This window comes from Monodon monoceros, unplaced genomic scaffold (assembly GCF_005190385.1).
Source record: "Monodon monoceros isolate NGI ecotype Baffin Bay Population unplaced genomic scaffold, NGI_Narwhal_1 Super_Scaffold_4, whole genome shotgun sequence".
Lineage (NCBI taxonomy): Eukaryota > Metazoa > Chordata > Mammalia > Artiodactyla > Monodontidae > Monodon > Monodon monoceros.
In genome coordinates this window covers 71,021,725-71,044,166 of record NW_021703781.1, presented here as the reverse complement: position 1 = coordinate 71,044,166, position 22,442 = coordinate 71,021,725, and the positions used below count along the sequence as shown (strand labels likewise).

The 22,442-nt window shown below is 40.5% G+C and overlaps 1 protein-coding gene across 8 annotated transcripts in view; it reads right to left on the bottom strand.

Moving 5' to 3' along the window:
* INPP5F (inositol polyphosphate-5-phosphatase F) overlaps positions 1 to 21,815 on the bottom strand; it is a 92,674-nt gene extending 70,859 nt beyond the window's left edge. For all 8 annotated transcript variants that reach the window (XR_003796964.1, XR_003796965.1, XM_029244758.1 and 5 more), the window contains exons 1-2: positions 21,632 to 21,815; positions 2,223 to 2,303 (exon numbers count right to left, since the gene is read on the bottom strand). Coding sequence is in view for 6 of the 8 variants with exons in the window: in XM_029244758.1 (XP_029100591.1) it covers positions 2,223 to 2,303; positions 21,632 to 21,728 (178 nt within the window). In the remaining 2 variants the exon portion in view is untranslated. The remainder of the gene's footprint in view (positions 1 to 2,222; positions 2,304 to 21,631) is intronic.
* Positions 21,816 to 22,442: the final 627 nt, after the last annotated feature.

The following is a 22,442-nucleotide window of genomic DNA, read 5'->3' as shown; positions in this document are numbered from 1 at the left end:
ATCCCGAGCCTGTGCTCCGCAACGGGAGAGGCCACAACAGTGAGAGGCCCGCGTACCGCAAAAAAACAAAACAAAACAAAACAAAAACTTTCTTGCTGAATATACAGCGGAGAAAAGACAGTCTCTTCAGCAAGTGGTGTTGGGAAAGCTGAACAGCCCACATAAATCAATGAAGTTAGAACACTCCCTCACACCATGCACAAAAATAAACTCAAAATGGCTTAAAGACTTAAATATAAGACATAATACCATAAAACTCCTAGAAGAGAACACAGGCAAAACATTCTGAAATAAATAGTACCAATGTTTTCTTAGGTCAGTCTCCCAAGGCAATAGAAATAAAAGCAAAAAGAAACAAATGGGACCTAATCCAAACCTATGAGCTTTTGCACAGCAGAGGAAACCATAAACAAACAAACAGACAATCTACAGACTAGAAGAAAATCTTTGCAAACCATGTGACTGACAAGCGCTTAATTTCCAAAATATACAAATAGCTCATACAACTCAATGACAAAAGAACAAACAACCCAATCAAAAAATGGGCAAAAGACCTAAGTAGACATTTCTCCAAAGAAGACAAACAGACGGCCAACAGATACATGAAAAGATGCTCATCATCGCTAATTATTAGAGAAATGAAAATCAAAACTACAATGAGGTACCACCTCACACTGGTCAGAATGGCCATCATTAAAAAGTCTACAAATAACAAATGTTGGAGAGGGTGTGGAAAAAAGGGAACCCTCCTATGCTGTTGGTGGGAATGTAAATTGGTGCAGCCACTATGGAAAACAGCATGGAGGTTCCCTAAAAAACTAAAAATAGAGTTGCCACATGATCCAGAAATCCCACTCCTGGGCATATATTTGGAGAAAACTATCATTCGAAAAGATACATGCACCCCAATGTTCATAGCAGCACTATTTACAATAACCAAGACATGGAAACAACCTAAATGTCCATGAACAGATGAATGGATAAAGAAGATGTGATATATATATACATATATGATTTTATATATATATATATTTTTTTAAAACATCAATACAATGGAATATTACTCAGCCGTAAAAAAAAAGAATGAAATAATGCCATCTGCAGCAACATGGACAGACCTAGAGATGATCATACTAAGTGAAGTAAGTCAGAAAGAGAAAGACAAATACCATATGATATCACTTATATGTGGAATCTAAAATATGACACAAGGGAATTCCCTGGCGGTCCCGTGGTTAGGACTCGGTGCTTTCACTGCCAGGGCCCAGGTTCAATCCCTGGTCAGAGAACTAAGATCCTGCAAGTTGCGTGGCGTGGCCAAAAAAAAAAAAAAGAACTTATTTATGAAACAAAAAAAGACTCACAGACATAGAAAACAAACTTGTGGTTACCAAAGGGAAAGAGGGGAGGGGAGGGGTAAATTAGGAGTTTGGGATTAGCAGATACAAACTACTATATATAAAATAGATAATCAACAAGGTCCTACTGTATAGCACAGAGAACTATATTCAATATCCTGTAATAAACCACAATGGAAAAGAATATGAAAAAGAATAAATACATACATGTATAACTGAATCACTTTGCTGTACACCAGAAAGTAACACAACACTGTAAATCAACTATACTTCAATTAAAAAAAAAAAACTTTATTGAGACTTCCCTGGCAGTCCAGTGGTTAAGACTCTATGCTTCCACTGCAGGGGGCGCAGGTTTGATCCCTGGTGGGGGAACTAAGGTACCACATGCCGCATGGCACAGCCAAAACAAACAAACAAGCAGAAAACAACAAAATACTTTCTTGCTAAAAACTGGTAACCATCATCTGAGCCTTCAGTGAGTTGTAGTAGTAACAAAGATCACTTATCACAGATCACCGTAACAAATATAAAGTTTGAAATATTGCAAGAATTACCTAAATGTGACACAGAGACATGAAGTGAGCAAATGCTGCTGGAAAAACGGCACCAATACATTTGTTTGACGCCAGGTTGCCATAAACCTTAAATCTGTAAAACAATGCAATATCTGCAAAGGACAATAAAATGAGGTATGCTTGTACTTTTGTTTCACTTATACGGAAATATACCCACTTTGGGCAGACCCAAAATTAAGGTAAAGGAATCAAAGCCATTACAGAATCTACATTTATCCTCAAAGAAGAAAATATCATAGAATGCCACATTAAATTTGACAAGTTTAAGGAGTTTACAGAAACATACCTGAGTGAAGCTGAATTTTGCCAATAACACCTTCTACCAACCCCAGACAAATGGGATTCCAGGCAAGAAGCAGATCAGTAGCTAAAATAAAATAAGAAGCAATCATGAAAACATATTCATCAGAAAACATATTAAAACAGTATCTTTATAGAGAACAAACTAGTGGTTACCAGTGAGGAGAGGGAAGGGAGGAGGGGCAATATAAGGGTGAGGGAGTAGGAGGTACAAACTGTTGGGTGTAAGATAGACTCAAGGATGTATTTTACAACACGGTGAATATAGCCAATATTTTCTAATAACTGTAAATGGAAAGTAACTTTTTAAATTGTATTAAAATTTTTAAAAAGAAATGTCACAGGAATGTCACAAGACGATTTAAAAAAAAACGCTATCTTTAGCAGTATATTAAAAAATGATCCGCTTTCCAAAAGAGCAGTTTTCAACACCCAGAACTGAATACATTACTATTGAGCACTTTGTGGACAAGTATTAATTCCGACCTGAATAAGCCTTCTAATATACGGACAGTTATGGGGAGATAACTGAAATTCTAAAACTCTACTCAGATGCGAGGCAGTACTCTGGCGCCCTGCAGTGGAGGAAGGAGGCTGGTACACTACAAGAGGGCAAACAAGAGGAGTTATCCAAGGTGCTGTCGCCATGGCCAGTCCCAGATCCAAAGACAAGGCCTGAGAAACCACCACAGAGATGTGCACTTACTGAATCACACTCTGGAAAATACCCTTTCCCAAAGAAGCTAACACCAAGCAAAGAAACCCAGAAAGCAAGTGCTCTTTTATGTGACTTCTATGGAAAAAACAATAGGAATTGCTTCCATTTATACTGAGTGCCTAATATGTGCCAGGCATCCAATCAGGGTTCCTCATCTGAACCACAGAGCAAGACAATGATTTGGATGACTGTTTTCTCAATTCTCCCAAGGATGGTACATAGTTTGTACCATTCTAGACACACAGAAGAGAAGCTAATTCATTACATACAAAGGATGCCTGAGGACATCAGGGCATAATTCTGTTGTGGAACCCAGGCTACAAAAGGCTGTTATATCCATGGAGATAAAGGTAACATTAGTGGTGGTTCAATAGCAGGAAAAAATTAGCAAGAATGAAAACAGCATTTCTCTTAGCAGAAAATTAAAATTACATTTTAGTTATTACCATTTAAATTCTATTTTAATGAAATGTATAATCAATCTGTAACACATGTGGGTAATTACAGAAGAGTTTTGACTATTGTATCTTGAACATCTCTGTTAATGGTACATTCAATGGGAGGCAAAAAAAAGTTACCTTCTGTTTTTATTTCAAGAATTAAAGTAAAATAGGGAATTAATTTTTTTAAAGGCTGTTATACACATTATCATTTCTAACCCTAACAATTCTATGAGTTAGGTATTAGGAGTCCCAATTCACAGATGAGGAAATGGAGCCTTAGAAAAGTAAAGTGGCCATGTCATACAACGGATCAAGGGCAGAGCTGCAATTCAAAGCCAGGTCTGCATGACTCATGGCCTGTGCTCTTAACCATCCAACTACAGTGCCTCCCTCAGAATTTATATATGGAACTAATCAGTAAGACAATATTTACATTTTAAATAACATGCATTCTTATTATAAATACTGTATAAAATTGGAAAAAATACTTTATCACTTCCATCCCGCCACCCAGAGATAACATTATTTTGCTACATTTCACATATGTCTGTGTGCATATCCAACTGCAATATTGCAAACACAACACTGTATGTTAATTTTTCTTATACCATTTTGTATTTTCTCACATCTTTAAAATATTCTCCAAAATTATAACTTCATGGCTAATTTTCCACTTAAGGAAGCACCTCCTCACTCTTGGACATTTAAGTGATTTCCAATTTTTCTCTATTATAAACAATAATGATCATGATGAACATTATTCAAATACTTTATTTCCCTAATTAATAGCTTTAGAACAGTTCCTAGGAATGAAATTAATAGGTGAAAACATTAAAAAAAAATGAAAGCTTTCAAATATTACCAAAGTGCTTTCTGCAAAGGTTATACACCAAGTTAGATTTCTGCCAGAAGCATATGAAAATGCTTCTTATGCTTTGCCATCATTTAGAATTTCTTTTTAAATTTTGCTAATTTGATGGTATCCATTGCCTAAATGATGTTTATTTTCTTTTCATTGCTGGTAAGATTAAACATTTAATTATAAAACTGACTGCTTATGTTTCTTCTTCTATGATTTTCTTATTCATATCCTCTAACAATTTTTCTTTATGTTCCTTATTGATTTACGAGTTCTTTTTATATTAAGAACATCAACTCTTTGATATGTTTGTAAATATTTTCAGTTTTAAATTTTTATACAAATCTGTTTTTTCATTATTTTTTCGCTTATCATATTATCTAAGTTGTTCCTTACCCATTATCAATTATGTATTTATTAATTTTACCTCTTTGTTAATTTATAAAAATCTAACTCTAACTCTGGAATTCATGTTGGTGTACAAACTAAAAGTACCCTGATTTCTTTTCAAATAACCAGAATCCCTGTCAGGCAGGCCAAATCTCAACATCTGCCAACACAGGTGCCCCTGCTAAGGAAACAGCTCCAGCTACTCATAACCCCACCCTGACTTCAGATGAACAACCACAGTTTTAAGACTCTATCCCTTGGGTTTCAGATGAGCTCTAGGAATATGGAGGAGGATGAAAAAGTTAGAGCTAAAACAGTCATGGACAGTTACATAGAGGAAGTGGAACTTCAAGCATAAGGAAATCAGAAAGAAAAATAATGCAGCAGAAAGAAAGTACAAGGTTTGTTTTGGAAACTGTCCCTTCACTGGGGAAACACTTATCAAGTACCTTCCAAGAACCAGGCACTGTTATCAGGCTAAGATATAAAAATAAAGGAGCAAACAGTATAGATCAGAAGACCAATGAGTATCGTTAGTATGGTGGAGATCTTTATTGATAAGACTGGAAAAAGTAAACTGAGGCCAATAAGGAGAGACCTGAATAAAAGACTAATGAGCCTTACTTCCTGGAGGCCTTGGCAGGCAGACAATGACAAAAGTAAAACAAGACTGCAGCCAGGGATTAGGTGACAGCACTGAACGGGGGTGGAGACTGCGAGCAGGGAAAGGAGTTAGAAGGTTATTTATCACAAGAGCCTTGGCTTGAAAGGATATGGTAGCTTGGGGAGCAGGGTGGGCAGTAGGTGAAGAATGTACAAAAGGAGATTAACATGAAACACCCCAAAGGAAGCTACACAAAGGACAGGAAGAGGGTGAATTTTGAAATGACAGTGAAACGTCTATCTTCTCTTGAGAGGGATAAGATGAGGACATAGCTGAGTAAGAAGGAGGAAGGAAGAAAAAGCAGGCTATACAGCAGCAGGAGAAAAGGTGGGCGAGAACCTCCTAACTCAGTAACACCCTTTTGCACCTTTGGCATTTTGAACCATGTGACTATAGCAGCCATTCAAGAAAATTAAAATTTCACTTAAAAAAAAACTATAAAGATGACTAAGTTTTGCGGTCTAACGACTAAAAATAATAGTCACTGGGACTTCCCTGGTGGTCCAGTGGTTGAGACTCTGCGCTCCCAATGCAGGGGGGCCGGGTTCGACCCCTGGCCAGGGAACTAGATCCCGCGTGCCGCAACTAAAAAAAAAAAAGATCCCGCGTGCCGCAACTAAGACCTGGCACAAATAAATAAATAAATAAATAAAAATAAAAATAATAGTCACTAATAATCTTTGAGGTTATTTGAGAGAGAACTAGTTAGGCCATTAAGACTGAGTTCATGATAGGGTGGTCAAGGAGAAATGTCTAGGCATAAAAACCAGGAGCTATTTAAGGAGGAAAAGAAAACAAAATGAAATCAAAAGTACAGGTGTAAAAGTTAACCTTGGAAATGAAAGATATTACTTTCTTCTAAGTCTAGAAGAAAAGATGAAAAGGCTAAATATAGAAATGGAGATGAGAAGCAGATGGATGTATCGTATGGCCTTGACTCAGTAAAAATAGGAGTCAAAGTCATCTTTGCTTTAGCGGGGGAAGGACAAGAGGCAGAACAAGAGGAGTACCAGACGCTTGGTGCGGGGAGGGGAATCCAGAAAGCCAGTTTGCAAATGTTCTGTGTGTACTTGAAAAGCACATATATTTTCTTAGTGTTTTCAAGAAAAAGGGTGTCAATTCAATCCGTTGGTGGGTCATTATATCAATTTTGTACAACGAGACCAGCACTAACAGCAAAGAAACAGAAAAGAGAAAAACTGTACCATGTAAGGGGAAACACTTCACAAAACTCTTGCTTCTGAAGTTATAGGTATATACATATATGTCTGTTCAAGTCATGCTTTTAAAAGTATTTCTTACCTCAAACATTTGAATACACTATTCAACTCTGGGGTGAGGGCTCATTATCAACTTTATTAATTATTTTATTCAACTGCTCTATGTACTTGCTAATGTTTTGACTGCTTAGCCTAATACTTTGACAGCGTTCTTTTTTTTAAAATCCCATGCTTTGTGTACTCTTCCTTCTTAATTTTTGCCTCATATTTTTTCAGACTATGTTGTCAGGCACATACAGATTCAGGATTATTATATCTTCCTGGTGAATTGCTCCATTTATCAGGATGTAATAACTGCCTTTATTTCAAATAATGCTCTTTGCCCTAAAGTCTAGTTTGTCTAACATTGATATTGTAAAAGAAATACATTAGGCATGAAAAAAATACATAGAACATTGTTAATCCAGTCATATGTCTTCTCCGACCCCCCAGAGCCTGAGAAACAAAGTCCAAATTCCTTGGAAAGGCTCTCAAGGCCCAGCGTGGGCTCCTCCTGTCTACCCTCCTCCCGCCTCCCCACCCCAGCATCCTTGTCTTCCTACAGTCATCCAGAAGTGTGCACAGGCTGGGCCTGGAATGCTGCTCCCCACCCACTTCGGCATGCTGTCCATTCCAGACTCAGAACAAGGGTCACTGGTGTTCCCTGACACATTCCCCATTCCACCCACCCGGCAGAACTGATCAGGTTCTCTTTTGTGATCTCCCTGAACCCTGCTCGTATACGCATCGTGGCATCTCATTTTGGTTTAATGCACCTAATTACTGACTTGCCTGTCTCCCTGACTGAACAGGAAGCTCATCAAGAACAGAAAATTCATGGAGACCTGATCTCATTTAGCTTTATGTCCCAAGTGCATGATATACAGCAGGCTCCAAATGCTGAACAGACAAATGAGCAAACGACACAGAATGGAGAAGCAGGCTGGAGTCAGATAATTTGCACTGAATCACATTAGAAGGGTTCAGTATTTGAAGTAACAAAGTTAAAGTCATCTGCTCTATTTCAAATAAAGACATCATGACTGGCAGAGGTAATGTGTCCAATATTAACTACACAGCTTGTTAAAATCAAAACCCCATATCCCACTCTCAGTCCAGGGCTCTATCCTACCTCTAACACCATAAGTTTCCCTACCATGTGTAACTACTCAGATATAATACTCTCATTTTAAGTTCGTAGGGGGCTTTCAGCTCACCACCATCATTCCAGCCACACAAGCCAGAACCTGGGAGACATTCAAAATGCTTTCTTCCTGGGAGTTCCCTGGTGACCTAGTGGTTAGGATTCCGGATTTTCACTGCTGTGGCGTGGGTTCAGTCCCTGGTTGGGGAACTGAGATCCCACAAGCTGCATGATGCGGCCAAAAAAAAAAAAAACAGCTTTCTTCCTCACCAAGTCCTGTTGATTCTACCTCCTCATATCTGATGAATGTTTCACTTCTCTCCATCCCCGTGGCCACTATCCTTGTCCAGAGCCAAGACCTCCTCCATCTAGATCATGAGAAAAGCCCTGGGCAGGCCCACATGCAGCAGACTGTATAACACATAACAGGCACTCAAATATTTACTGAATGCAAGGAGGACTCTAAACAGTTTGGTACTGTAAGCCCTTAAGGTAAAAGGCAGGAAGCTGTAAGAATGAGGCTGAAAAACTAAACAGGGACCAACTCAGTAGGACCACAGGCAGTAAATTCAGGAGACATTTCCTCCAGAGAGGGCAGATTTGCATTTGAGATTGAACACTGGGGCTAGTATGCAGAGGATGGATGGGAGAAGGCAAGCCTAAAGCCAGAGATCCAGGTGACAGGAGTGTGCACGAGGGTGACCTGGTTCCAAATCTGCAACTGGAAGGCTGGACAGAGTCAAGAGATTCTGAGTGACATGGGCACAGCCTGCGTTCCATGTCCTGAGTGAAAAGTCCCAGCTCTACTGCAGTCTTGGAACCCCTTACAACTTCAGGTCCCTCTTTCATAAGTGGGAATTCCATCTAACTTACAGGATTTTTATGAGGATTAAATGGAAGAATTATGTGAAAGTACCCAGCACAATGCCTGGCACATAAATGTTCAATAACTTTTAGCTCAAGTTGGGAAATGTGTATATGCATTTAAAATTTCAGGTTCCTAGCACTCACTAAATCTCTCTATAGATTTTTATTTCAAGGGTCTACATACGGCTTTTTATTTAAAAAGGAAAGGATAAAAAAGGAAAAACCCAACTTCGATTGTTTTTTACATTAAATCTTAAGGCCATAATCCCTAAAAGCCTTCTGAGAGTAATAAATGTTTTATGAAAATATCTCAATGCTTAGATATGCCCCCCAAATTCTGTTTCTTCAGAATGTGAAACAGATACAGGGCTCTGATGCAGCTCAAAATTAGGCACGCAGAAACAGTCCTAGCAACCCAATTCAGGTCCAAATGGCAAATCAAGCATAACTGCCAGCTTCCTCCCCTCCCCTAAAGTCCCCTACACTGGAGAGGGGAAATCTAGAAGCAGTAGAGTCTAAATGAAGGTTAAAATATACTTGGGAAAAAGACACAGACATCAGTAGACTTTAGTTATATACATGAAAATAAGTACTAGGGTCCTAAGTTTTGAGAAACCATAGAAGAACAAAAAACAGAATGGGTAGCTTTTAATCAGCAACAGAAAGACATCTGATAAAAATTCATACCATCCAGAAAATTAAAAAAATTTTAAAGTAAAAATAAAATTCATAGCATCCTACGGAACACAGTAAAAGGTGATAGAACAAAAAAACTGAGAAAAGCACAATAAATGGAAAACATGAATAAAAGGTGAAAATAACTCATAATATATTAATAATTATAATAAATGTAAAGTTTCAACTTACCAATTAAAAGACAGACTATTAAGTCTCGACTCTTCTATCGGTTTATTTAATTCTAGGCCTATTTTGTTTACCACTGTATGCCTGCAGCCTAGCACAGTGTCTGACACAACAGGGACTCATTCAATAGTTATTGAACCAAATCATAAACGATGAGCATGTGATTTCTCACAATGAAAGACTTAACTAAAAACTCTGGGAAACTTTAAATTATCTTAAAATCTCTAGCAGGTGCCCACAGCTTCTCACACCAATATAGCGAGAAGCCAGTGGAGGAAGGCCTGAAATAGGCTATATATAACGGGCACAAGAAGGGAGGCTGAGTGTGTCTTTTTGAGCCGCTATGACTTTATGCCTGGTACAGTTCCTGGCACACAACAGACACTTCAAAATATGTGTGTATTTTTTAAATCTGTTACTCTTCATTAAGGAGATAAAAATAAATAAAAGCATTAGCAGAGTGTTTGTATAGAGGACATGTATGAACCATACTGGTCTCGGCATATGTAGCAACTATGCTTAGTAATCGACACTCTGTCACCATTATTAATGCCTACTCCGGAGGCAGAAGGCATTGGAATGACAGGGAGAATGGCCAGTGGGCTTGTCCCTTCCTTCCACAAAGAAGAGCCATGTAATTGATCTGCTCCAACAAACATATTGCTTTCTAATCCTTCCTTCGAAAGGTATATTCCAATGTGGCACACAATTTCAAAAGAGAGACATTTGAAGTTTGCAAATAGGTTTTAAAATTTAGGATTATCAAGGTTATCTAGTAAAGAGTAGAGCTGCTTACAAATTACAAAAGCATAGTATTTTAGAAATAATGCCAAATTTTAATTAGTGAAACCATTAAAGTAACATACACCCAAAGACATAAGTAGTTTGTCATAAGCTCAATTGTTTGACCCATTAGGTCAACATTTCCACTCTTATTTCAGATCCATTTGGCAGGACATGGCTTCTATTTTCATATGCCCTCTTCTTCCTGGTACACAGAAAACAAGTGGTTAAGTACTGTGTGCCTGCAGAGAGCATGACTCACTCATTCCAAGAGCCCAGAGTGATGGCGCTCCCTCAGCCCAAGAACAAGCCTGGGTTTTGCACAGCTGCTGAAGTTTACAGGCAGTTTCACTTGTGTCAAAAAAAAAAAAAAAGGTGCTAGTGTATGCATACATAATCAGACCCAAGTTTCATTTCCTGCTAAAGACAAAAGGACATTATGGCTCTGAAAAGACAATTACCAACACCAAAGTCAAACAGATGAGGAAAAGGGTTCTACAATGAGGAACTAAAAGTTCCAATGGTTAGCTCATCCATACTTAAATTCTCAAAATTTAATTAGGCCAGAAAAAAAGGTTAAGGAATAATTTGATTCAGATGCCATCTTATAAATGCAAAATTTGATACATGTTTCTCTGAACTCTCCAATAGTAATTATTTTCCAGCATTCAGCAAGCTAAAGAGCTAATCCACTTTAGAAGTTCCAGCGGCTGCTGCTTTCCCAGTGTGAACTCCAGCTCAAAGGTCCTGGATCCCGGCTGCTCAACATCACCATCTGGGAGCTTTACAAATACTGATGCCTGGGCCCCATCCTCGAGTCTGACTGTTGGGTTACGGTGGGACCCAGGCACAGGTATTTTGTAAATCTCCCCCAGGTGATTCTAAAGAACAGCCAGGTTGAGAATTACAGGTCGAAGTGATTATAGGTTACTAGTTGGAGCCTGCATTAGTAGCTTTAGTTTTATCCTACCTGAGTGATTCAAAGATGACGCCTGTGCCGTGGACAGCTTGAAACTCTTTCACGTAATTAAGAACCATAAACTGAATAAAGAGTTCATAATATATAGTGAATAAGCAAAAAGTTGGTGTAAGCTAGTATAAAAAAATACGTTTAAAAAAATAACCCTAAGGGAAAAAAAAAAACCCCTAAGAATAGTTAAAAGATGAGATATACTACCTAGGAAAGGGATCCTAAGAATTTCTGGACTTTTCTATTAAAACTGGGATCTGGCTTCCCTGGTGGCGCAGTGGTTGAGAGTCCGCCTGCCTATGCAGGGTACGCGGGTTCGTGCCCCGGTCCGGGAAGATCCCACGTGCCGCGGAGCAGCTGGGCCCGTGAGCCATGGCCGCTGAGCCTGTGCGTCCAGAGCCTGTGCTCCGGAACGGGAGAGGCCACAACAGTGAGAGGCCAGCGTACCGCAAAAAACAAACAAACAAACAAACAAAAACTGGGATCTAATTACAGTGCAGCATGAAGGATATTAGAAATTGTTTTTTGGGCAGAAAACCTAAATAGACATATCTCCAAATAAGACATACAGATGGCCAATAGGAACATGAAAAGATGCTCAACATCACTAATTATGAGAGAAATGCAAATCAAAACTACAACGAGGTACCACCTCACACTGGTCAGAATGGCCATCATTAAAAAGTCTACAAATAACAAATGTTGGAGAGGGTGTGGAAAAAAGGGAACCCTCCTACACTGTTGATGGGAATGTAGACTGGTGCAGCCATTATGGAAAACAGTATGGAGGTTCCTCAGAAAACTAAAAATAGAGTTGCCATATGAGCTAGCAATCCACTCCTGGGCATATACCCAGACAAAACTATAATTCAAAAGGATACATACACCCCTATGTTCATAGCAGCACTATTTACAATAGCCAAGACATGGAAACAACCTGAATGTCCATTGACAGATGAATGTATAAAGAAGATGTGGTATATATATACATAACAGATTACTCAGCCATAAAAGAATGAAATAAAGCCATTTGCAGCAATATGAATGGACTTAGAGATTATCATACTAAGTGAAGTAAGTCAGAAAGAAAAAGACAAATACCATATGATATCACATATATGGAATCTAAAATACAACACAAGTGAACATATCTATGAAACAGAAACAGACAGACATAGAGAACAGACTTGTGGTTGCCAAGGGAGAGCAGGTTGGGGAGAAGGAAGGATTGGGAGTGTGCGATTAGCAGATGCAAACTAATATACATAAGATGGATAAACAACAAGGTCCTACTGTATAGCACAGGGAACTATATTCAATATCCTGTGATAGGACTTCCCTGGTGACGCAGCGGTTAAGAATCCGCCTGCCAATGCAGGGGACACGGGTTCAATCCCTGGTCGGGGAAGATCCCACATGCCACGGAGCAACTAAGCCCGTGTGCCACAACTACTGAGCCTGCACTCTAGAGCCTGTGAGCCACAACTATTGAGGCAGTGTGCCTAGAGCCCGTGCTCGCAACAAGAGAAGCCACTGCAACGAGAAGCCCGTGCACAGCAACAGAGTAGCCCAAGCTCGCCACAACTAGAGAAAGCCCACGCGCAGCAACAAAGACCCAACTCAGGGACTTCCCTCGTGGCTCAGTGGTTAAGAATCTGCCTGCCAACGCAGGGGACACGGTTTTGGTCCCTGGTCCGGGAAGATCCCACATGCTACGGAGCAACTGAGCCCTTGCGCCACAACTGCCGGGCCTGCACTCTAGAGCCTGCCAGCCACAAGTAGTGAAGCCACATGCCTAGAGCCTGTGCTCTGCAACAAGAGAAGCCACTGCAATGAGTGGCCCGCGCACCGCAACGAAGAGTAGCCCCCGCTCAACACAACTAGAGAAAGCCCGCACAGCAACGAAGACCCAATGCAGCCATAAATTAATTAATTAATTTAAAAAAAAGACCCAACGGCAGCCAAAATAAATAAATAAATCTTTAGAATACGACAAGAGAAAGAAATAGGATTCTGAAAGCTAAATAAGAGCACAGGTGAGCTAACAGTTGGTATTTTCCTTAACTCATTTTAGAGCCGGTAACTGAGATGCATAAAATTAGCACTTCGAACATAAAATAGATGCAACCTTTGTCTCTGTTGGCGTTTAAATAGTTTCCTAGCTTTTCCTGAAAACTCTGTTCGAAACTCACTCTCTTCCATCTAGGATCGTCTGTATAGTCATTCTGATACCATAGGTCCTTACCAACAAAAAGCTCTACCTTCAAACACACCATCAGGTCTAGGATGTGCCATTTTAATTGCCCTCAAATGTAGAACTGCTTCTAGATCAAACGAGGGCCACAGCAGAGTGTCCTGTGGGGTGGGAGGTACAGGGGAGAACCTGTACTATTTCAGTCTGGCCAGTTAGGCACTATTCATTCTCATAAACTTTTTTCTTTTTTTTTTTTTTTTTTTGAGTACTTAATTAGAACCAAGGCAATGTGCATACAAAGTTATTTCTGGCAAGGCAAGGCAAAAAATATATATACCCATTAAAGTCCACTAGTCACACGGCCAGTTTCTCCCAGGACTTTCCACTCTTAAATAAGACAGAAACAATCACAGACAATTTACAGCTGGCAGGAACTTCAGAGAATCAAATAAAAGAACACCTTTCTTCCCATTTCTTTATGAGGAAGAAAAACAGATTTTCACTACCTTGGGAAAAAACAGAGACTTTGAACTTCAAGACCCAGCTCAAATCTCCCACAGAACTCAGCTCTATCACAGTATCTGTCGCTCTAGAATCCTCTGTATGCCTTTCCCTTGTTGGACCACTACCTGGGTTATAGGGTAGAGAGTATTTTATCCATCTTTTTACCTTGGCACAATGCCTCGCAGACAGATCTTCAATATATGTTTGTTGAAATAATAAATAAATGACTTCACAGAATTTCAGACTTAATATAATTTGGAAGGAGAAAGGAATAGAATACTAAATTAGTCGTCAGGGCGGAGGGCTGCTTCTTTGAGAAAAGGGAGTATTTGAAAGGTGCAAAGGGGGATAAATGCAATAGCTACTAGAGGTGAATCCTGGAGGTCAAGAAGAACAACTGCCCAGAGGGAGACTAGCAAACTAGAAACTCTGCCAAACTCTTTGGTCTACCCACCACAACTGTTCCCTGGGGGAGGGGAGGGTTATTATGCTGGAAATAGGGAGAAGAATGTTTATATCTGGCATAAAAGCAATGTATAATGACACCATGAAGCATCATTAATATTATACACGCAACCTACTAAAATTAAGAGCATTGTGGCATGTTTAAAATGTCCCAACACTTCAGTTACATGTTAGGACTATTTCAAATTATATATGTTGACCATGGCAGAAACTGGAATTTGAAGTTTAGTACAAGTAAAAAGAGGTTTCAAAGAATAATATTCATAAATTTTCATAAAGAAAAATTAATGTACTTTAAATGTATTTTTAAATATCCCACTATGAAGTTGAAGAAATTCAAGGTTAAATGTGGAAGAATCTGCAATTAAAATGCGGTAGCTTAAAAAGAAAAAAAAACAGGGAACACTGACCTAAATCAACCTGTACTTCCCTCAACAGCCTTACCAAAAAGTTGGCAGGAGTGGATGCTTTTTTGTGAATGAGAACAGTTCCTTTAAGGGTCTCACAGCAACCAGAAAATGAGTCATCTTAACAGAGCATGGGATTTAATTAAGATACTACCAGTATGTGTTCTGATAGTACTATGAGGCTAAATGTGCAGTGCTCACCCTCACTTTTTAAATACTACTTAAATATTACTTAATGTATTATCAACAGCTACTGATAATAAAGTAATGTATTATTTCTCTATTTTGGTAAACATACTCTAATTCAAATATTCTTCTCAGCTCGTTTATGGTCGTCTGACACATATGATTATAACTTAGCCCAGCTAATGAGTAATTTGTTACAGGTTCTATGAGATTGCTGTTACTTCTCAGGTTTGTGTTTGCAAGACTAGATTTTAAAAGTTTATATTTTAAAACATATTTGAACAGGAATAGAACAGTTTACAAAAAGGTTTACAGAGAGATAGTAATGCAGCTTATAAAGATCTAACACATTTAAATCCCCATAAAACCACATCAAGGTCAGACTATGGCTCTGAGAATGCACTGAATCAATACTATAGCCAAATTAGTTCGATTTTCCGATAGTCTAGTATCTATCTGCAAATACATCAGCTAATTTTGTCATAAATCATAAGAACCAAAATCAGCCAACAATCTTTTTTTTTGTTGGCATAGGGCCAGTTAGAGAAAAATAAAAATGTCTTTGGGTCTCATTTATTTTCATTAAAAAAAGAAAAGATTTATTGAATCCCACAGAATTAAAAGTTAGATTCCCCCGTTTCCTGAATAAAACGACAATGAGAAATTAGCACATTTTTTAAAGTTGGTAAGAGATGCAGCGTTTTAGTCTTCTGTTCTTATGTTCTTCATTTAATCCTCCCAACAACCTCTTTGCTGCTCAAGATACACAGAGTCAACCAGAAACTAGAATTATTTCAATTCATTCAATACAATTTTTACAGATGACTTGCAGTGGGCCAGGTGCTAGGGATATAATAATGAATCTACATCTCCTTCTCCCTGCTTGGGCTGAGTTAGGCTGGGCAGGTGGGATAAGGGGAAGCCGTGCTGCTGGGCATCCTGGAGCAGCACCAAAGTAGCCATGTTCCAAAAAGACCAAGCTGTCAGGGCACCTTTGTTTCTGGCACCTGCATGCTCTATCTTAAAGGCCTGGATACTGCCTCTCCTCTGAAGCCAGCCTTTGGCAAGTCCTGGCCTCTGCTGGCATGGCCAGAACACAAGCATCTAGGAATCAGCGATGCTACAAAGTCCCTCCCCTCTTCGGAAGTGGTTGCCCTGAAGACTTTTTCTCCTCCATTCCCTCTCTGCTTTATGTGCTCTGAAAGGATGTCTGTGAAACTGGATCTGGAACTGGATCTGGAACTCTTGCAAAGTTAGACTGAGAAGGCTTCAGGTTACTCATCACTGGCTGAAATAGTTCCCATCCAGTACATATCAGTGTTTCTGCTCCAAGATCTTCCCTCTATATATTCCCTCCACAACCTGCAAATGTTCTAAAAACTTAAGAAGAGAAAACTTACAAACTGACCGTAACTGGAAAAACGAGTCAACCTATTATATAACGATATTCCCTGTAACTATATAACTAGTTTTGCAAGAAAAGAGTGAGGACAGGTGAAAGGTCAAAGAACAAACCAATAGTCCCATCATTAGCCTTTTCATTCTACATAGATCCTTCCTCAACGTGCATACTTTGACATTTCAGAGGCTATTTTATTCTCTACATAGGCTACACTATAATGACTATGACAGCTAAATACATTTCAGATATTACCCATAAAAATATAAATCCTACAACTTTGTGGTCAAGAAGGTAGAAAGGTTTATAAAACATTTTTGTCAATATTGAGAAAAACTTGGCTTTGGAGTCAATATGGGGTTAGAAGTCTGGCTCTCCCTCTTATTCTTTGAACTTGGACAAATTACTTCTCTGTGCCTGTAAAATAATAATAAAACCCCTCCGCCTAAGTTTTATTGTGGGGATGACATGAAACAGTACACATAAAGGGCTTAGAACAGTGTCTGGTTCAGAAAAATGCTTAGTAAATAAAAGCTGTTGTTATTAGCTACTATTAATCTCAGTTCACAAAGCAGACAATATGCACAAAAACTTCCCTCTAGCTGTAAAACCTGATTCCAAAAATTGTCATCATTCACCCTACAAAGACTATCTTTTTTTTTTAAGCCAAAGAAAGGGGGAAATTTTTTGGAAAGATGTGTTTTGTATCTTGCATGCATAACAATAAATGTTCACAAAATAAGTTTACAGATCTGTTCAATCCAACTGCTAGCCTGTTAGAAATATAAAATATGGGGTAAGAAGTGTTCAAGGTATAAAAGTGGTAAGCCATTTTAAAGAAACTGAAAACTAAAGACACTAGGGGAAAAAAACTGGTTATTCAACAGCAACAAAAATGGTTAAAAGATTTTCATAATATATTTAATAACTAATTTTTAAATTAAAATGCCCTATTACATTTTGTCATGGTAAGCGGTGAATTTTTAGCAAACATGATTTTTTTAAAAGGTAAAGTTAAAAGATTTTTTCAAAGTAAATACCAAATAACACAAAAGTCTAAACTGGATATAGTTGCATAAAATATGATTCCGCAAAACAGATAAAAGTTCTATTTAGATTTCAATTCTGTAACTAATTTCTCATTCAAAAAAGTTTTCATATGACATATTAAAAATAATTTCATTATCAAAAAATAACTAAGAAAAACAGGAATGCATTTTTATGTTTCTGTACATTCTGATAACTAGCATCCCCCTCCAAAAACTGTTCACTGGTATGTATCATTCAGTGTTTCGTCTCTCTCTAAATAGTTTACATGCTTATGAATGTTATGTGTATGACAGATGCTCTACCATCTTTTCGTGGTCAGTCTCAGAACAGAATGAAGCAATACGCAGCAGTAAATTATATAACACTGTCCTATCAGACAAAGCTACAAGGACAAGTGGAAGCAGTTTTAAGATTAAAGAGATAAGACCATATCACCCTTGCTCAACAGTGGACTATATTATATTGCTTTTTAAGTCTTTAAGTTACAGCCCTTATTCTCAGATAGTGAAACTCCACTCTCAAGAGATTACTGAATGTTTACACAGTGCTTTATCATCTTCCCTGGTTGAAAATAAAACAGTCTAAATATTTTCCTCTGCTGGTCATTACCCTGCAAGAGATATAAGCATCCACCAAAAAAGCAGTTCTAAGTATGAATACAGACACTCACTAACCTTAAAAAAATGGAAAGCCAGAAAAAATACTCAACTACTTAGAAGAAAAAATTTAAACAATGTTAAAGAAGAAAATACGGAATACCATCACAAAGATTTTTTTTTTAAATGACGTTAAATCAGATAGAAAAACAACGTAAATGGAAATGCACCTTTCCTCACATTTATTTCCTTATCCAGCTGGACAGAGATTTTCCACCTAAATTAGAAGACGTTTAAAACAGGGCCTAAAATGAGTAATAAGCATAACACAACATGCTATATTTGTGGCAATGATAGTATTGAGAGAAAACCTGGACTTAAATTTAATTCGGCTCAACTCAACCAAAAATGCCTTCTGTGTCCTAAGCACTCTAAAGCTCAGAGACACCAAGATGAGTAGAACGTGGTCCTTGCCTTGAGGAATGCTCTCTCCACTGGGGAAGAAGGAAGCAAACTATTATTATATGATACAGTCAGGGCTATAACTAACGTGTGTACCAAGCGTCTAAAGCACCTGGAAACACAAAAAGGTGACCAATAATTCTGCCCCAGGAATGCAGGCTATGGTGAGCACAGAGTAGGGGTGGCATCTGAACTGGGTCTTACAAAATAAACTAGGCAGGAAAAGAGACTGACAGTAACAAACATTCCAGACCAAGGAAATGGTCACTTTAGACTTAAATATCAATACTGATCCTTCTGATGCCACTAGAAGAAAAGTCCTGTTTCAAGTTGCCACAAACATAAAAATCACAAGGCTCACAGGCTTTTTTGGTCTTATGATACTGCCCTTTAGAAAGAAAAGGACTTGGCCAGTAATTTATTCAGTTGAATAACCAGTAAGAAACTATGAACGATTTTAAATGCTTTCATTACAAACAATAGCAAAACTGGCTGTAAAAGCAGAGGGAGATGATCCAATAAAATGGAGAATTTTAAATAAGTCTACAGAAAAAGACCTGGAAAACATTTAACAATTAAATGCCATTATTCCATAGGCATTCTTTAGAAAGGCTCTTGAGTATTGGATAGGATAAACTATTTGGTAAAGTCAGGTGTGTGAGATTCTTTATTCATTGGCTATATGTACTTGAACACCTGGAGATCAAAAACAGGCTGTTCTGAAAGATAATGGCCTCTTCCTCTATATTTTTGGTCTGCTTTAGTCTGTGGTAGGCTGTATCCTAAGAAGTGTGATAAAATTAATTGCAAAGGCTACAACCATTTTATTCAGAAAAAAGTTAATTTGCCTTCTGATATGGACTTTGGATATATAAACAGTAATTCAAACCACATGGCTTAATCCAAAATCTAGGCCCAGGTTTCCCTGTGAATATTCCTTCAAGGCTTAAGCCTGTAGCATGATCATCTGAGCTTCAGCTCAGATGGTTGGGTTTAAGTATCCTTCCACTGAAAGGTAAGCTACTAGCCAGCACCCTAGAAGAGTTGACTTACTTCTCTTGAGGGGAGCAACTTATCCCTAAAGCTGTTAGGACTGGACAGGTTCCTGTGTACGAGAAATGAACACAAACCAAACAGAATGACACATAATTCATTTAAAGCCATCTATTCAGAGGACTCCTGGGACCTTACCTCCTTCCATGTAATTCCACCAGCTTGGTTCATCTCTGTCAATCTTAGAGGCTAAGAGAAAGGAGAGAGTAGCCCTAGAAATGGAGACAACCACATCCACCTCTATCTACATATGCTTCAATTCACTGTCCCAATACACAGGTGACCTAGAGATTTCCTGAGTGTTTTTGATGAAACACATCAATTCTTGTCCTCAAAGAGGTACACTGAACAAACACTTAAATTGGCAGTTTCAAAAACATTTCATTATGTACAAGGACCAAAAAGTCCAACCCTCATTTTATAGCTGAGGAAATGAAGTACAGAAAAGTGTTCTGTCCAATGAGTTAGAGGTGATGTCAAGTTCCATCCAGCTGCCATAGTTAATTTTAAGCTCTTAAGAATCCAAAGAGTCGGCTCTTTGACAGCCTGGGGAATTTTGCAATCTACTTTTCTTCAGTCTGCACTTGAAGCCTTATCCAAACATTGTGGGTGGGGCGAGGGGAGAAAGACCAGGCAAATGATCAAATCAGGAAAAACAGGGAGAAGAGAATGACTGGAGACCGGCCAAAATTAGCCTATCTACAACACCTCCTGTCTCAAGATTATCAAAGAACCTTATCTGGGTGCAGTAGTTTCTCTTCCATTCTGAATAGAGGAAATAAAATGTAATAGCAAGAAAATACATCCAAAACCTAGAAAAAAAAAAATAAGTTCTTCACTGCTCTAGCAAATCAACGAGCAGGCCTTCCTAGGCAAGCAGTGGGACGGGCCAGAAAGTGTTCTGGGGGCCAATTCTACTCTCTGTGACCTCAGTCAAGTTACTCAACCTTTCACACCTGTCTCCTCACCTGAGAAAGAGGATATCACCTCACCACCTGCTTTGTAAGGTTGTTGTGAGGACTGGGAATAATATATTAAGGGACCAGATCCTTGGAAACCCTCCTATAAATGGTAACTGCTGTGATGTATATGAAAAGTTCGTTTGTGCCTTTCATACTTTCCAATTCATATCACGTAAATTCCTTTGTCTAGATTACATATAAGAATTACAAGTAAACTTGAAATGCTCTGGCTATTTCCTTCAAGAACTCTGTTCTCTTACTTCTCCTAAAATGAAAGATCTGCAGTGATTAGGAAAAAGAACTGGCAACCTCAAAGGGGGAGGTGCTCCGGGGCCCCCTCAAGGGAAACCGCCCCCCCGGACTGTCAGCTCTCTGAGGGCAGCGACTGCCCTGTTTAACTCACCACTGTGACCTAGTTTTCCTAATGCAGACTAATCGTTGTAGACTTAGACATCTCATGACAGCTTACATGACACCCAAACATGGACCCACAAGAGTGTATCTCACAATACTGAGCCACACAAAAATATTAAAAGTTGAATATTACGATACAGTTTAACTGTAATACTAAAATTAAAAAAAAAAAAGGCGCTGTAAATCGAGTGCCTATGAGGTAACCAGAATGAAGTCACGCCTTTAATGATAAAGGACCACCAGAAACAGATAGATGTCCACAGGCACTGAAGCTCCGGCAGGATGTTCCACTGAACTGGCGCGATCGCCTCTGGCCTGAGATCGGGATTCGAACCCAGAACTTGTCCCAAAGGACGGGCAGAGGCCACTCCAGAGAGGAAGAGGCCTTTAAGGCCAGGCGCACCTCGCTCGAACTTTCTGGTGGGCGCCGGCCCGACCCCGACTGCGGGCGGCTCGACTCACGTCCCCTCTCCGGGGCAGCGGAGCAGATCGCGACGCAGAAGCGCGCTCGGAGGGACGAGGGTCGCCAGTCCTTTGTCCCCCGCAGAGGGGCAGGGGCGACGGCAGCTCTCCCTCCTCTCAGGAAATAATGACAGACCGCGCGCCCTCGCTCGAGCCCGCCCCGCCCCGCCCGCCAGGGCCGCAGGAGGCGCCAGATCCGCAGCCCCCGGCCGAGGGGCCCCGGCCGCGCCCCCTCCTCGGCCCCCGCCCGCCCAGGGCGACCCCGTGCCGCCAGCCTCACCCGGTCGGAGATGGAGGCTGCCGTCGCGGCGGCTGCACCACAGCGCGCGTTCGTCCTGCTGCAGGATGTAGTGGTCCTTGGCTTGGAAGAGCTCCATGCCGGCCCCGGACACCAAGGGAGGCGGCGGCGGCCCGGGCGCGCCAGCGGCTCTGCAGCCCCGCGACCCCGCGACCCCAGAGGCGGCGGTTCGCGCGGGGCGTCCTCGTCGGCCGGGGCCGCCAGAGCCCGCGCTTCGGGGAGCGGCGGCTGAGGGAGCACCCCCGGCTGCCAGACCCGCGGGAAGAGAACGCGCCCCGGCGGCGGCGGCGGCGGCGGCCTTGGGAGGCCTCTCCCCCCGGCTCCGCCCCTTGATCGGCCCCGCCCCCGCTCCCCTCATGGCTCCGCCCCCTGCCCCACCCCTTCCCCCGCTTCTCCCCTGACTTCTCCCAGGCTCCACCCCCTCCCCGTCTCCTCCCCGCTTCTCTCTCCTTTCCGTTCCTCTTCCTGCCCATTCCCGCCGCCTTCTTCTCCAGCTTTTCCTGGGTGTCTCCGCCTGGTTCCTCCCCCGAGGCTCTTCCTCCTCCCTCTTCTCTCTCCGTCCAAGCCCCCTCCTCCTCCTCCCGCTCTTTCCAGGCCCCGCCCCTGGCGGGCCCGCTTTCCCAGACCCGGGAATTGCGGGCAGAACACTGGCCTGGATGAGACAGGCTGGCCGCCTTACTGCCCTGCGGCCTTTGGAGCAGAAGCCCACTTCTGGGGCCTCCCCTCCCATGCCAGCAGGTTATTCGTTACTTTCACCAGCCCTGAGAAAAGCCAGGCCGACTCCCTAAATCCA